The sequence below is a fragment of the Falco biarmicus genome, chromosome 2 (assembly GCF_023638135.1).
Source record: "Falco biarmicus isolate bFalBia1 chromosome 2, bFalBia1.pri, whole genome shotgun sequence".
Lineage (NCBI taxonomy): Eukaryota > Metazoa > Chordata > Aves > Falconiformes > Falconidae > Falco > Falco biarmicus.
The window spans coordinates 85,454,265-85,470,842 of NC_079289.1; the positions used below are offsets into that span (position 1 = coordinate 85,454,265).

Below are 16,578 nucleotides of genomic sequence, written 5' to 3' on the forward strand. Positions count from 1 at the left end.
AAATATGATTCAGTCATTGTACTGTATTGATTTATTCTTCCCCCCTCAGATAAGCAAGAATGGGAAGGGAACATTTCTCAGCAGTTGTAGTTACTGGCAGAGTACGGTAACAATGGGCTGGAAATCTCTAAGAATAGTGAGTCGATGGAGCCAGAGTATCAATAATGTAACTATCTGTGGTCTCTTTTCTTCCTAGTACTCCCACCATTGCTGGTACTCACTCCCACTCAGTGAAGCAAATCCTGGCCTTTTCTAAATCTGCATTGTTTGGCTGCTAGAAAATCAAATAGCAATTTCGAATGGTTTTATTCTCCAAAGTGCAATGTTCTGATGAACCTGCAGTTGCTATGAATGAAGGAATTGACACCTTCCTTAACACTTTGTTTCAAAGTTTTCAGGTAGTATATGGGAATATTTTTTTCTTTTCCTTTCTTTTTTTCTTGTGTTCCTGAAAGACAAAACATAGCTATTAAATTATTGTTTAACACAGTTCAAGGCAACGCTGGGTAACAGAATAAGACAAGCCTCCTTCTTTCCTGTTTATGTTCCAAACTGTGATGGAACTGCTTGCTAAAGACTACATAAAATCTTCTATCACACAACCTAGCCTCCTATCACTGCCTATCTATGCAGTGATTCCAATAATCTACACATTATGTAATGTTTTATTGACACTGTGAGGACAATGCTTTGTTTGTTTGTTTCAAATTAAATCTTACAATCTAAGGGTATGGCTTGCTTCCCATACCCCTGAAGTGCCAGTGCACTTTTGTTGAATACCTTCTAATTTTCAGAAATGGGCTGTGCTTAGTCTTGTGAAGAGTTTCCTAAGCCACTTGCATTGGAAAACAGTACACACAGATGTGGAAGGCAGACTGCAGGTGGTAAGGAAGATGTGGTCTTGATGTTACAGTCTGTAAGAGGAGAGGCTATGGAGTCTCCACCCTTGGTGATATAAAAAAACAGACTCAACGGACTCACCGTGGTCCTGGACAATGTGCTATAGGTGACCCTGTTTGATCAAAAAGGACTGTGGTGGGTTGCTCTTGGCTGGACGCCAGGTGCCCACCAAGCTGCTCTAGCCCTCTCCTCTTCAGCAGAATAGGGTGGGGAGCAAATAAGATAAAAAAAAAAAAAATAAACCAAAAAAAAAAAACCAAAACCAAACCAAACACTTATGGGTTGAGATAAAGGAAGTTTAATGAAGCAATAGCAAAAAATCAAGTGTGTGGAAGGAAAGGAAAACAAAATATATTGTACTCAACTTCCTATCAGCAGGGGATGTTTGTCCGCTTCCCGGGAAGCAGGGCTTCAGTACACATAGCAGTTGTTCTGGAGGATAAATGTTGTAAATGGCAAATGTCCCCCACCCCTTCCTCCTCCTTTCCTGTTGCCATTTTTTCTTTAATATGTTTATTGTTCCGGGGGGAGGGTGGTGGGAAAATAAGTGTGGTAGTAAGTGTAGTTTACTAAGAGATGACAACATAATGCTGGTTTTTTTGGTGAAAAATAGATGGGAATTTCATTTGAGTAGCAGGTTGCAAACATGAACTGCTTTATTAAGTATCTAGGAAAGTTGTCTGGTAACCACTTGCCATTAATAATAACATCTTTGTTCTGCTGAATTCTGATCGCATGTTCCTAAGCATTCTTCAGTGTACCACTTGTCTCTATTAGCCTTGCCACCTGATTAAATCTTGGAACTGTCTTTAGCCATATGATTAGCTCCATTAATACTACGCTTTTTTCCCGGCCATAATTTCCTCATGAACTCTACCCTGGAATAATACTTTTAAAGTCAAATGTACAGTTTGCTAACTCAAAAGAGGTTTGCATTCACAGCTGCAAAGCTGGATGTTCATCCTACCAGAAATATATCAGAACTGTGAGATCCATTTGTGAATGTGTTCTAGTTAAAACAAGGTCTGTTCTGTGGTACTAGAGGCTCTAGTTCATGAAAATCAGATAAATCGCACAGGTCATTATTTTTTTTTTTACTGCTTTTTTTTCCCCTGGGAGGCTTTCTATAGACCTGAATGTGTTAATTTTCTGAGTCGATAACCTACAGAAAGGAGGTTAAGCCTATAGCACTCAATGCTCAGCATTTTGAGAAAAGCATGCTTTTGCTGTGGAAAGTGATGACATTTATATTGCGATAAAGGAATTCAGGATTCTTGCAGTGTTTCATGTTTAGATTTAACCTGGAGACAGTATGCTATTCTGCAATTCTTCCAGCTTGAAAGAAGTAAACATACTATATTACTTTTGAACAGCTGAAGGAACTACCTGCCTGGTCATTTGATTATTCTTATTGACTCAGTAAAAACACCTGCACAAGAGCATTAATCTGCTCGTTGCTGAAGGATCAGTTTTAAAGACAGCATTATGAAAGTGGCAGATGAGTGTTCTTGGCACATTTCTCAGCACCCAGACAAATGTCATTCACCTTTCACATCTAGCATTCAGTCCATAAATCTGGGTTAGGAGGACATCTTTTTTGAACAAATCATGCTTACTGTGGGGAAATCGTACCATGCATAACCAGAAGATTGATTCTTTTTTAGGTTAGGAGGCTGTCACTAACAAATTGTTGTGGTATAAACTTGTCAGAGCAAGCACCTAGAGATAAAAGTGCTTGAAATGATCTCTGTAGAAAGATAACAGCAGTGGGATAGATTTGTGTTTGCAAAGGTAGCAGAGCATTGACTGAACTTTGCATAAGTTTCAAACATTCAAATTGTGAGTTTAACTCTCATTTTCCTGAGGAGATGTTGGTTTTATTAGCTCGATGGACATTGACTGACTAATTGCTGACTAGCATTTAATCTCTGCCATATATCTGTGTGGGGAAAAAAACCCAAGACACCCAAACCCACACACTGTTACTGAATATGCAATTGAAGTAGCCTGGGGTGGAAAAGTAGAAGTTTAAACAGTTTGAAAGAAGCATTTTTGCCTATCCTTTTCCCTGCTAAATACCACATACTCCTCTTCTAACCCATTTTAAGCTTGCATTTGGTGTTTTTATCAGACATGATTAAACAGAAGTAACTTTTTACATGTGGTTTTTTATATGAAGTTGCTGAAGTAGTTTGTAATACAACATCATGTTGAATATGTATCTTCTGCCAACAAAATCCATCTTCCTTCTCCCATCTTCTGTGTATTGCACGTGGCTGGAATAAGTCAAGTCATATAATAAACAGCTTACTAACAGTCAACAGAAGTAAGTGGTGCTTCTGGGGAAAAATAAATTTTTTAACAGCTTTAACATCATTTAATACCAAAAGCACATGCTGTTACTTTTTGTTGAATCTCTAACTATTCAAATATCACGTTCAAGGGATGAAGCAAGCAGCATTATCTGGGATAGACAACAGTAGAACTCTAGAAAGTTTATTGTAGGAAATAGTCATGTATTAGTGGTAGAATGTCTGTAATGCTTGACTCCTATGACATGTTTCCAGTAGTACTATTGCATTGTCAATATTTTCACCCATGATCATCTGAAAGCAATTAGAACATGCTCCTTCCTGTATGCAGTTGTTTGTTGTTTTTGCTTTTTTTTAAATGAAATAGTAGATTTACAAACTCAAGTATTATTTTTTTCCTTAGTATATTGTATTGTTGAGAATAGAAAACATTGTTGTGAAAAGGCATTTTAAAGTGCTATAGAGGTGAGGTTATAAGAACAAAATATATATTTGTATAAAAAAGATTTGCCTTGTCTTTTCTCCTTGGAGGGGTGGTGGGAGGGAAAGCAAAGTACATTATTAATGCTGTGCGTTTCTCATGTAGCTCATCCATACCTGCCTTCCAAATTCAGCTGAATCCATTAACATTATTAATTGCTGAACATTTCAGATGGTGATTTAATATCCCTTTTTATTTAAAAGTGCAGAGAATTTTACTGCAAACCAAAAGGGAGCATTGAGTGAGCATTATTTTTGTATAAGCTTTCTGTAGCCTTTTCCACACACGTCCTTTAATTCTAGTTTGGTTTGACTTTGTCATACAAAGAGGTCTCCACTTCTGTACTGTTTTAGGGATGATGCCTAACAGAACTTTTTGAACAGATGCTTATGAGTTTCTAATTCAAAGGCTTTCTCTTCTCTTCCCACCTATAAAAAATACATCAGAATTGTACCTTTGTGTGTCGAGTTCCATTCTGCATCGACTGTGCTTATAATTTAGATACAGAAATCAAGGCCTAAGATAATCATATCTCTTTACAATGTTTTCCATATTAAAGAATTGAAAAGGAATGTCATATATGGCTGAACAAATGTGTAGGTGGTTTTTTTGTTCGTAGTTTCCATTGGAAGGAAAACATATAACAAATTTTGACAGGTAAATAGCTGCAAGGCAGAAAGGTGTAAGATATGTCAGGGGCTGGCAATGGACCAGTATCATTGGGGTTCAGAAGACTTCACTTCCTCAAGAAATTTGAGGATGTGCATATGAAGTTATTACAAGTACTCTTCTAAAAGTGCTGTAGAAGAGTTTCCGGCTGCCAAAACCATTGGATGTTTTTTTATACTTATATGAAAATAAATTTTGAATGGTATGTTTCAGATCCTGCTGCAACATGTTACCTTGCAGGAGAAAAGAAACCACAGGAAGGCTGAGATGAGCTAGGGACATAAACCATGACTATGAAGGGAACCTGTAGTCTTTCAGAAATATGTTGATGCAACTGTCAAGGACAGAATAGATCCAATAGGTGCCCTGAATGTGTCTGAATTATTAGTAGCTTTACTGCAAACCAAGACTGAAGCTTTAAACAATAATATTGTAATATTTGGTTGAATAATTCTAATGAAGTGCTTTACTTTCTCTGGCAGATGAACGGGAAGATGTTCAAAAGAAAACATTCACAAAATGGATAAATGCACAGTTTGCTAAGGTAATTAAATATTTTTATTTATTTATAAACCAAAATATGTTTTGTATATTTTTTTAAAAAAATAAACCATGATACTCCCTCACTGAAGCTTAATTTTCAAGGTAACAGTTACAAGTTTCAGATATTGCTGAATGCAGTTGACTGATTTGTTATAAAAATGTCCAAGTTTTATTCCTTTGATTTTGGTAGAGATTGAAATGTAAGAAGCCATCCTCTTCTCAAAATGTTCTCTGCCTCAATTTACTTTGCCTTTTCTCAAACTACTAATTCAGGTGTATTACTGTTTGTTGATTTCCCTTCTTATGTTCCTAATATACAGAAAAGTTTCCTCTATTTGGCTTGTATTTTCTTGTTGCTAGTTGCAATCACAAATTTAACAAAACCATGTGAATTAGAGAGGAGCAAGGTCAAAGATATGAGGTGTAATCCAGTCAGCAAATTATGAAAGTCAATTATAATATGTTTTGAAATAATTATCTTTGAGAATGGTAAAGATCTCAAATGTACTGGAAAAAAGACCAAATATCTAACTTATTTAAAGGAAGCCCCTCTGGCATTATATAATAATTTTATCTTTAATACACAGGAAAAAATTAGCTCAAACTATTAATTTGATTAAACATTTTTTAAATTCCTGGAGGATAATTACTGAACTGTATTTGCCAGTAATACACTAAATCACTCCCATAATCTGTCATTTTATCTGGCGATAGATAACAATGAAATAGTAGCTGTGATATATCTTTTGTTTAGTCTGACTTTTGTGCCCCATCTGATTCTTCTCATTAAAAAAGGAGTAAGATAATCTGAATATGACCACCATAATGTTGAAAAACATGCTTAGCAGTGGTTCAGTCCAACAGGGAGTCCCACAGGAATTTTCTGTGCTCTGGAGCATTTTCTAATAGTGATTCAAGTGATTTAGACAGCTCACATTTGTGCTCAGCATCTTTACATCAGAGATGCCCAGCGGTTTGGAGGACTGGATCAGGATGAAATACAGTCTTGAACAAATGGTCTCAAACTGATCAATGAATTACAAGTCAAGTGTAAAGTATTATATTTAGGAAAGAAGTAAAATGTATGCATACAGAGGGGGAATAACTGGGCTGGCAATAATAAAGCAAAGAAAAGCTCTGGGGAGTGTGATGAATCACAAACAAAATGAGTCAGCAACATGATATTAATGCAAAAAAAAATAACCAAGGCAAATTTATTATGGCTGTGGTAATGGAAGTTCTTGATAGAAAGTGAAAGATGTAATTATTTTACTTTACTTGGCAATAGTGACATTTTAGCTTAAGTAATTTACTGTCTTGGTGTCCCACATATGAAAAAGTAACCCCAGCAGCAGTTGTCTGATACAAAGTAATTTGAAATGTAATCAAAATTCAAACAATCTAGGCCTTGTTATGGTCACAGAGATAGTTATGGAAAACTAAGCGTAACTGTTGCTTCTATATCTAAAGGAAATCTCATGTTCCTAGACCACTGCTTTCTCAGAAATGGTTGTTTCATGTAATAGCAAAGTGCAACTACTGTGGAAACTTGGAGCAAGTCTGCAGAAGAACTAGAAGAATTATGAAGGGTTTAGAAAATACGACCGATCAGAAGATGCTGTAAATGGTTTGACTCAGTGTTCTCAATGGATCTAGATGTCTTTCCTCCAATTCTAGTTCAGTGGAATATACTTTAATGGTGTTTTAGATGCCTATTACTTTAATTCCATAAATAGTCTTTTTACTTGTGTGTGAACATGCATTCATAAAACATACTGAAGAACTGCTAATCTCCCATGACTTCATTTGGATTCTAAGGAAAACGTCCTAAACACAAGATTTTGTTTGCCTCATGTGTCACCTGTATTTTGAATAGGGCCTTTTTATTTCAACAATCAATCTACCAAAAAACCTTGAGCTTTAAATCTTGGACAAAATACTTGTCCTACAAATTTTTTATGCATAACACCAGAATACTTGGTCTGAAATTGGAAATCACATATGTCTTCTAAGCTAAGTAATACCTGCTGGCTGCCTTTGTGGTACAGATGCAGAAAGCATGGTTTGCTCTTCAGTGCAGTCACATACTGTGCAAGCTTTATTTCTCTCTAGGGTTTTCAGGACCGAAGTACAGGAGACCCTGCTTGCATTCTACTTTAGCATGAGTGGTTGCTCGTAGTTAATATCTGTGTGCTGCCCTGGGAAGGTGTTTCACCCTTTTCTAAAGACCAAGACATCTGGGGAGACGCACCCTTCAAAACACAAAAGTGGATCTCCATGTGAAATCTATAGCTTTGCTTTTCTCCTGATTTGTTTTCAGTGGTTCAAGTCTGCCTCTGTTTCTAGCTCTGGGATTGATTTCAGTTAACAGGCTGCTCCTGGTTAGTGATTTCTCATCATTGTTAGCTTTGAAAAAGTGTTAGGTAAATTATTTTCATTGTAAAATTGGTTTGCGTTCGCTTCCTTGCAGTTCTAGAGTTGCTGTCTTGAACAGATTAGCCTACAGGGTCAGAATTAAGATAGAGAAATATATTATGTCACTCATTTCTCTTATTTGTGAACAGTGGAATCCAGGGCATTAATTAACTGTAAAATATTTACGGTTGAATGAAATTCGTTTATACAATTCTCACCTGTCCACTATCCTCTATAGGAAAAAAAAAACCCAAACCCCCTACGCATGTAGTTAAAGTAAAAGCTTAGTTTTAAATGTTCTAAATCTTCATTTCTGTTGGGTCTATAGTGCATTGCCTCCCCGAGTGTTGTATACCTTTCCTGAAAATTCAGTGTCTAGAGTACCCATGTCTCAGTACTTTTATTCTCAGACAGAGCTTTCAAAACACTGAAATTTGCAAGGTGCTTTCACATGACTAGTGATAATAATAAAATTAATGCTTTTCATATAAGAAGCTCTAAATTAATGAAAAATAATTTCCTAATTTATGTATTATCATCATAACTTAAGAACACACATGTGATTTTAATTTAGGGAAAAAAAATAATCTATTGTTTGAATCTCAGGCCTGTATGGAAGTAGTAGTCCTTCTGGCCATGCACTCAGTGACATTTTAGTTGGATCACGTGTAGCTACTTTGGACTCAGATGCCTTGAGTTCAGCAGTGAACTTTGCTGCCTCTAAGCTAAGGAGTCGTGTCCCTAAAAAAAACATAACAAATTTTCAACCACACTGTCTTGGCAGTTTTCTGTCTATGATGTGCAGAACCTAGAAACCTTTGGAGTGCTACCAAAGAAGTCTGTGAAAGGTTGTCTAGGGAAAGCTAGCATAAGTGTCAGCAAGATTATAGTTGCTATGGGTGAGGCCATGTCTCTCTTCAAACTTATTTTGGCAGGTTGAGTAGGGTGCTGTTAATGGAAAAACTGGGTAAATTGCATTTGCAAAAGGTCTCTTACAGCTTCTCAAAAGAGCAGGTTTCTAATTCCTACTCCTTTTACTAGCCAGAAGATGGATTATGCAGAAAATCTGTGCTTTAAAGATTACAGTATTTGACTCACTTATAAGCAAATCATTGTTTCAGTAAGAGAGCCCCAAAGTTGGCTTTTAATGTTTGTGATATGAACACTTAGTAAATTAAAAGTATAGGAGAAATGGGAGAATCTAATCCAAGAGACCTTTGTGTTATTCCCGTTCTAATCATAGACATTGTGTAAGACTTTCTTTAGTGATAACTTCTTGGTTTACCATCTAAATGGCATGCAATAAGTTGAAACTTAAAGCAACTTTTAAAATGTGGAGTGTATTACTTTAATATCATTTTATTCAGAGTAAATTTTCTTTGTCCTCAGAAGTAGTTTATTTATAAAATAATGAAGTTCTGCAGGGTGTACATAATGATAGCAATGGAAAGTATTGTAACCTATTTTTTAATAATAGGACTATAATTAGAGCTCTCACAAGAGATATATCTAGCCCTGTGTATGATAGCTTTTGCTAAGATCTCAACTTTAAATTTGAAATAACTGAAACCTCTATTTATAAATGAAACACAGAATCTTAACTGTTTTGGGAGAATGCAAATATATTACGAGCCCTTAACTGTAGCAGCTTTCTGCTGGAATCTTGAAACAGCCACCACAATTACATTAACAATGCCTGTACCCCATTTTAAATGAGCTTATGTTGCCTCACTCATTAAATGTTTTTAGATGTTCATTCCATAATAGGCTTCCATTAGAAAGCATCACTGAAGATAGAAATGTTCTTTATTTACATGTACAAAGAGTCTTGTAAATGGCAATTAATTTTAAAATTAAAACCTGAAAATTCCAGCACAAAAAAACCCCACACCACCCTAAAAAAATGGTTTACTCCTATAACTAAAGACATATTGACAATTTAACTTGTTCCCTCATCACAGAGAGAGCATCTCAAAGTAGTGACAATTTTAATGTCAGCAATAAAAGTATCTGTTGTGAGAACAGGGAAGGGAAGTAACTAATCATTGTAATTTTTGACAGCTTGAGTTTTAGGTTATAGCCTTATGGCTAACTTAAAGTTAACAACTTGACCTGTTTCATAAAAGAATGGTAATTTTTGGATGAGTTTTCAATATTTTAATCTGCAATATCAAAAAACAGATGATCATAAAATTGCTTGTATATTCAGAGGTTTAATTAGGTTGTCCACATTTCTGTTATGAAAGGGTAGAAAATTCCACTACATAGTCATATAAGATATTGTATATAGCAGCACGCTTTTTCATGGAAACGCTGAAATTATTAAACTCCAATCAGGCAGGAGCAAGAGTCAGAAAACAGAGCATGGTAGATTTTTGGGGAGGAAAAAATAGGTATTTTTTAAAGATCTCTCTACTTCATTCTTTGGTTTTCCTCCTGTTGTTATTGGAGAAGGCAGAATATGAAAATAATTTAGGGTACCCAATATTTCATTACTTTATTGAAAAACAAGATCATTCAGTAAGTCATCCTTTTAATGGAGAATTTAGGTTGTGAAAAATGGCAGCTTTTTATAGGCAGGTGGAAATATTTTGAGGTAGTTGTTTGTGTAGTGACTGTGGAATTAGATTCCCATTCTTGTAGCGATCGAGTGAAGAAACATAGTATAGACACAGCCTGTGCCAAAGAAGGTAAGGTTGACAGCCTCATATAAGACGTATGTGGTTTCTAGAATAACAGTCAGCAAAATTAAATACACTTTTTACTCATGAAATTGTTTTGAATAGCAGCTAGGTTGTTCAAGCAACTGGCATATGCAGGGATAAAAAAGAGCACAGAGGGGGGCATTCCTTACAACTTGAGTCGAACTATGTAGCGGTCAAAATAATTTCTTAATTACCCAGTGTTTCTGTGTGGCCTGTATATTAGGAGGTGTGGGGATGGTCTCAGTTCTTTCCTTCTCAGTTAATGGACAACCTGAATTTATTCAAGACTCCCATTCCCTGTAGTGATCTCTTGCGATTGTAGATTAAACACTTTCAGCATATGAGACAGCAAAAACAACTGATAAAAATGAAGTTTCCTAACCTTTTCAGGAAGTGTGTCAAATATTTGAGGTACAGAGAGACTGTACTACTAAGTACTGTACAAGTCTGGCATCTGATAGGGAAATTTGCAGTGCTGCTTTTGCTCACACACTTGCTTTTTCTGGGCTATCACAATAACTTCAAATTCAAACAAAATTAAAAAGCTACTTATGACAAAGTGAAGACAAAGTGAATTCAGAGTGTTGCAGACTGTGGCAGGGGAGTAATCTGGTGAAGCTTTGTAAAGACAGTAATAGTTTCATTTGTCAAATTTATTTAAGATTTAGCTTCTATGGAAATGTGTTAACCCCTGTGAATAATCTATGTCAAACTCCATCAGATGTACCATTTCTTTAGCCACATATCTGGACTACAATTAATAAGAAAAGGAGCTGGAGGGAGGGAGGTTGGCAACAAATCACAAAAACATAGATTAAAGTGTTAAGTATTAGCGCTGTCCAAACTGCTATCTTGACAACTAACTTGTAGGTCAGATTCAGACAGCTGCTTAGATGAGTGGTAGGAAAATCAGAATTAAATGCTATACTTAAGAGGTTCAGATCAGTATGCTCAGCTTCATTGATGTCTGCTGGTGTGTTGTATTTTCTAAAATCAGAACAGTAGTTAGATATGCATGTCTACGAGACTAGAAAAGATCCCTAGCAGTTTCATGTAATACAAGTAACCAGTAGGGTGTGCTGGTGGTGTAGGATTTCAGTTTTAGAATTTATTTCTTGAGAGTACAACACTGGCTTTGCAGAACAAACTAGTGTCGTTGTAGACAAGTTCAGAAAACTTCGTTCAGACAGCTGTGGTGCTTTAGTCATTTACATAGTATTTAGTGCCTGCACAAAAACCTGTTGGAGAAACAGGGTAAATCAAAGTTTGCTGAGTTCCATGTTGCCACCGACTATTCTGCAGCCATTCTGAGTCAAAAGCATCTGCATCTAGCCCCATATTTTTACAGTATGTTGAGCCAGTAACTGACACTGCACTGTAGAAGTGTTCTCAGTCTGTGTAATTCACACAGTCATTATCACTGTTTTCAGCTAAAACCCAGAAGTCAGCTCTTCCTACATTATCTGATATCCAAAATGTTTTGTGCTAAGGTAGAATGAGAAGAGGCAGGAGGTATTTGATTACTTTTTTTAAACTGAATGCAAACTAGCCTCACTTGCGCACATTCTTAATTATGGGATAGAGGGAAGCTTATTCTTTTAAATTAAGAGGTAAAAAAAGATACTGAAATGTTCTCCTAAAAAGAGTAATTGTGGTCAAATGTAAATGAGGGTTGAATGCTGACTTCAGTCTGAGCCTTGAGGAACAGAAGAACTGAGCAACCAACACTCTTTCACAGCCAGTGTTGCATCTACCAGGTCATGAACTAGAATGTATTGTAATTTTACTGCTGACACTGATGATTTACACTATGTCTTGCTTCAAAAGCTTCTGATTTTGTGCCCATATCTGTTTCCTTGTTTGGGTCAGCAGAGTTCTGCTGAATTTCACTATAAACAAAGTTGTGCTCTCTTCTTCTAAGAAGCAGTAATTTGGAGATAAATATCAAGCAGGATCAGGTATCATGTGTAAGAAAATTGATCCTAGGGAAAAAAAAGAAAAGATAGATTGTTAGTAAAATTTTGAAATTGTGTGTGGCAAAACCCTGATCAAATCTTTAATGACATTAAAAGCAAATGTGATAGATGTTATCTCAATCCAGTAAGTAAACATTGATAACACCTTTGAAGCAGCTTCAGTTTTATTTTTCTATTCTTCCTGAAACAAAATTTTCAGAACACCACACATTTTAACTTGTACCATTCGTGATAAAACTGAAAAATATGTTTGATATTATTCGATGTTGGTAAGGCACCACAACTGATAACCGTCCATCCTAAATACCTTATTAATCTGTTCTGAGTCTCTGTTGCCAGCCTTTTTAAGTACTACAGTGAAAGTGATGAGAAAGACCAATTTACTAATGTGGGAACCAAATGGCTTTTCTCTGCTACAGTGTGGCAAATAACCAGAACTCTCATTGAAAATTAATAGTGCTTAACTTTCCTTTCCAGCTCTGTGTGATCTATGCTACCCTTGGGATACATACTGTTTTAAAATGTCAGGCTTTCTTATGCCAGTAACCATTTTATAATATGTCTTGCAAGAGCACACCAAAGGCCCATCATGTCTATTTTGCATTATTAAAGCACAAGTTTTCAGGTTTGTTATTTTTTAAGCCAAATGATTTTTAAATCTGGTATAGAAAACATATTTGCATTGTTAAGTATTAGGTGATTTTCCTTTTTTTGGAGATCTCCGGAATACATAAGCAAGTGTCAGGCAAAATGTGCTCAGAATTATTTGCATTGATATATAGTGAATTACCTATTAGGTCTCCATAGTCTGCATCATTTTTTCAGTACAGTAAAATGGGATACCTGCTCTGTGAATAATTATTATGTTTTGAGCATTTCCTTTGGAATGAAAAGTAACTTAAAAATTATTTTTACTGTACGTTTTAAGGTAATACCAGTGGCAATATTGGCATTTATTTTACTCAAAATTTCATTTTAGAACTTCCACTCTCTATTAATATATTTTTTATAGATTTTTTTTGTATGACCAAGAAAGCTACTATGAGCAGAAATAGGCACAGTTTAAAGGCACAAATATCCTCATGCTTTGAATTTTGTGAATAACATCAACTCTGTGTCCATGCTTTCAAATTTATAATCTTGATAGCTTTCTATATTTTACTTTCAAAATGATTTCTCAGGTTACTTTTGGCAAAATACTTAGGACATCTCCTTTATCAATATAACATTTATCAATGTTTAAGTCTACCCGTTGTAGAGGCCTGAATGCTGGTAGGGATTAAAATAGAGGATTCATCCCTTTGCACTTACTGTAAAAGCAAGGAACACCAGAAGCTGACTGGTGTCACAGTGCAGCATGACAAAAACAAAGTGTTGTTTAAAAGAGTGGTCTCCGCTATTTTATCTGTTCTTGCTAACATGAGAAGTACAAGACTTATGACCCACTGTGGCGCTCAAGCAGCTGGAGATGCCTTGAAAACTGTCAGTACAGAAAAGAACCCTTTCACTGAAAATCTAGAAAGGACAAAAATGTATTTGGTGAGGCTTCGAAGATGCAAAGATAGATGTTTGTGCTTAAAAATCTAAGGAGACTATCTCTACATTGTTCTTGGGAGCTGCTTTTTTTTGTTGTTTTTTTTGTTGTTTTTGCTGTTGGGTTTTTTTTTTTGTGTGTGTGTTAAAGTTGATACTGCAACAGCAAAGGTTTTATTATGTGTGTGTGAGGGGTAGGGATTCTCTAATGCTTTTCTTCCATAACATTCTCCCATTGCCAGAAGACTTTACAATTTTGCCTGTTGTGTTTTGGTTTGGTTTTTCCCCCCCCAATATGTCTAAATGATTGCAATTAAACAAGACAGCTCTTGGAGAGCAGATTCATTTTCACTTCGATGAAAAGTGAAACTTCTTCCACTTAATTACACATTTTTGGGCAGAGCTGTGGTTACTGGCCGTGTATCTCAGAAGACCTTTTGCTTACAAGTAAGACTCGCTTCTGCCTGCTCCCTTGACTGCCCAAGCAGTGACATGTTTTCTCTGCTTTGCCTTAGTGGGCATAAAATCAAAACTGGCTGCAGTTCACGAGCAACTTTCCTTTGGGGACAGTGGGGTCTGCCTCCACCAGAACTTTATACTCATCTCCACGCCTGACCTCCTTCTCGGGTTAAGGTGCCCATGGGAGCTCCAGGCCTGGCACCACAGCTACCCTTCTCACCTGCGCAGCAGCCCTCAGGGAAATCCCCAACACTCAGAAAGCATTAGTGCTGTCACTGCTGCTCTATAGTCAGTGAAGGTTGTCATATTCTCGGGATCTTTTCTTTGCACATGCAAAGGTTACATTAATTTTCTGAATCAAATTTTAAGGCTTAAAATATTTTACATTAAAGTTTCTTCTCTTCCACAAAAGGTACAAGCATACTATCCTAAACAATGAGCATCTGCATGGCAAAGCACTTTCACCATGAGAAACATCTGAGTGAATTCAGACTACGTTTTAAATGTTTCTATATTAATCTAGTATCCCAGACCTTCAATCTGAGAATTCAGAGTGGATTAGTAAAACTAGGAAGCTGAACTAAATATATGCATTTTTATTATGTTGAAGTCATTTGCCTTTGCATTCTTATTTTTATAGCCTCTTGCAGAATACAAGGGCTTCCCTCAGATTCATCAGACGTGCCAAGCCAGTAAAGCGATCACTACTGTTGGCAGTAGAGGGCACTGGACTTTCATTTCTAATATGTTTTACTGCGGGAAAAAATAGTCAATGAGGCTCTTTGACTTCTTCCACCTTTCTGTTCTCACACTTGGACTTGGCACCGCCTAGACTTTTATTCAAACTCTCATGCTTTTTTGTTGCATTTCAAGTAAAAAATATTAATCTAAAGAAAATTGAATACATGCTGTTCTCTTGAAGATATTATTGTGTATGTATCTTGAGGGGGGAATAGGAACAAGCTAAATATAGCGCTACAATATTGGTCTCAGTGGTGCATATGTCTAGGTTGCAAATTTGTAAACATTTACAAATTTGCATGATTGTTGCTGCCAGTAGATATCATCATCTCCATGCTCAGAATTCATTACCATTACATCTAATCATCTTCAGAAACTTCAGGACCTCCAAAGCAAAACTCCTCATATGGGCAAACAAGACTTTAGTAGATTCATGTTATATTTAGACTGAAAGTTCAAAGATAAAAACAGGAGAAAAACCTATGTTTGAGCTACTGTCCCCACTTACGTAAGTGCTCTCTTATATGAACATATTGAAGCTCAAGCAAATCACACCGAACATTCCCCCTTATCTGCAAAATAGTTATCACACAGCTAAGGTTTGATGGAGAAAGGAAAAGAGAAGATGCAAGCATGTACGTGTAGGTGTGGTTCACCTGCCTTTCTTGAGCTTTCTAGATGTCTTAATATCTCCTTGTGTTGTTGTCATGGCATATTAGTCAGGCTGAAATCCAGTGAGCTACTGCCTTCCCCTGCTGCTGTGCACCATTCTTAAACCTCCCTCTGCCTGACGTCCTGGGTGTGTCTTCTGCCTCTCAGACATACTTGTTTCTATAGGCTGTCTTTGACATCAAGAGGTTTGTCTACTCCTCCTATGTTTTTAAATGCATAAAATAGTTTTTAAAATCATGTCTTAAAGAAAAAAATAAACCCAACCAAAACCACATAAAAAAACCCCAAAGCAAAATAAACAAACCCCATCAAACTCCAAAGTGTTCAGTTTTGGGTAGACTGCATCTGTGTTACAGACTGAATTCTTGAATGTTGATGTTTCAATATCAGTGATGATAAGATGGCTCAACACCAGTTCTATAAGCACTTATGTTTTTACATATCACTTTCTTTATTATGCTTTGAGATATCTGTATTATGTACAAAGGCTTTCTGTTCCTTCAAAGGGTTTTCTGATGGACATGGTTTTACACCTGGATCAAATGCAACTTTTATTGAGGTTAATTTCTTTAAACCATGTCCCTGTATCTTAGGTTCTACCTTGTCATGAAGACAGAAAAATTAACATTATGAAAGATGTTCATATGGAAAAAGGACATTATTAGAAGTAATAACCTTATTTTTACAAGGTTGCAAAAAAGCATATTTGCACAAGACCTTGTATATATTTTACATAAGAAGGGGCTTAGTCACATCTTGGGGGTATTTCTGGACCAAGACTTCAAGAATATGTATGACTTTTACAGCCGCTTACCACTTTTTTTTCTCTATTCATACGTTTGCCTTGTTTTGAAGGGGAAAAAATGTCACCTTGCACTTGATAGCTGCAGTTATTTCTCAACAGCAGTGGCAAAATTGACATAGACACTCTATTAAGTGTTTGCTTAGAGAATTAGTTATTAAAGAAAAAAATTCCTCTTTTTCCTCTTCTGGAAAGGCTGACTAACTTTTAAATCTTTTTTCCTCTGTTTTACTATCCCAGCCTGATTAAATATTGATATTCATATCACTGACTTTGCTAATACTTTCACTTTTTTCAAAGGTCTACATGACAGGTCGTATTACACAGAATAGCCATTTTTCTTTTCTATCTGCTTTTCTTAGTGTGTTTG

General features: G+C 36.1%; 1 protein-coding gene across 11 annotated transcripts in view; it reads left to right on the forward strand.

Moving 5' to 3' along the window:
• The window catches only part of DMD (dystrophin), a 1,162,034-nt gene that overhangs the window by 178,813 nt on the left and 966,643 nt on the right, over positions 1-16,578 (forward strand). For all 11 annotated transcript variants that reach the window (XM_056326975.1, XM_056326977.1, XM_056326978.1 and 8 more), the window contains one exon: positions 4,845-4,906. In XM_056326975.1, the coding sequence (XP_056182950.1) occupies positions 4,845-4,906 (62 nt within the window). Of the gene's footprint in view, positions 1-4,844; positions 4,907-16,578 lie in introns of those variants that run through there.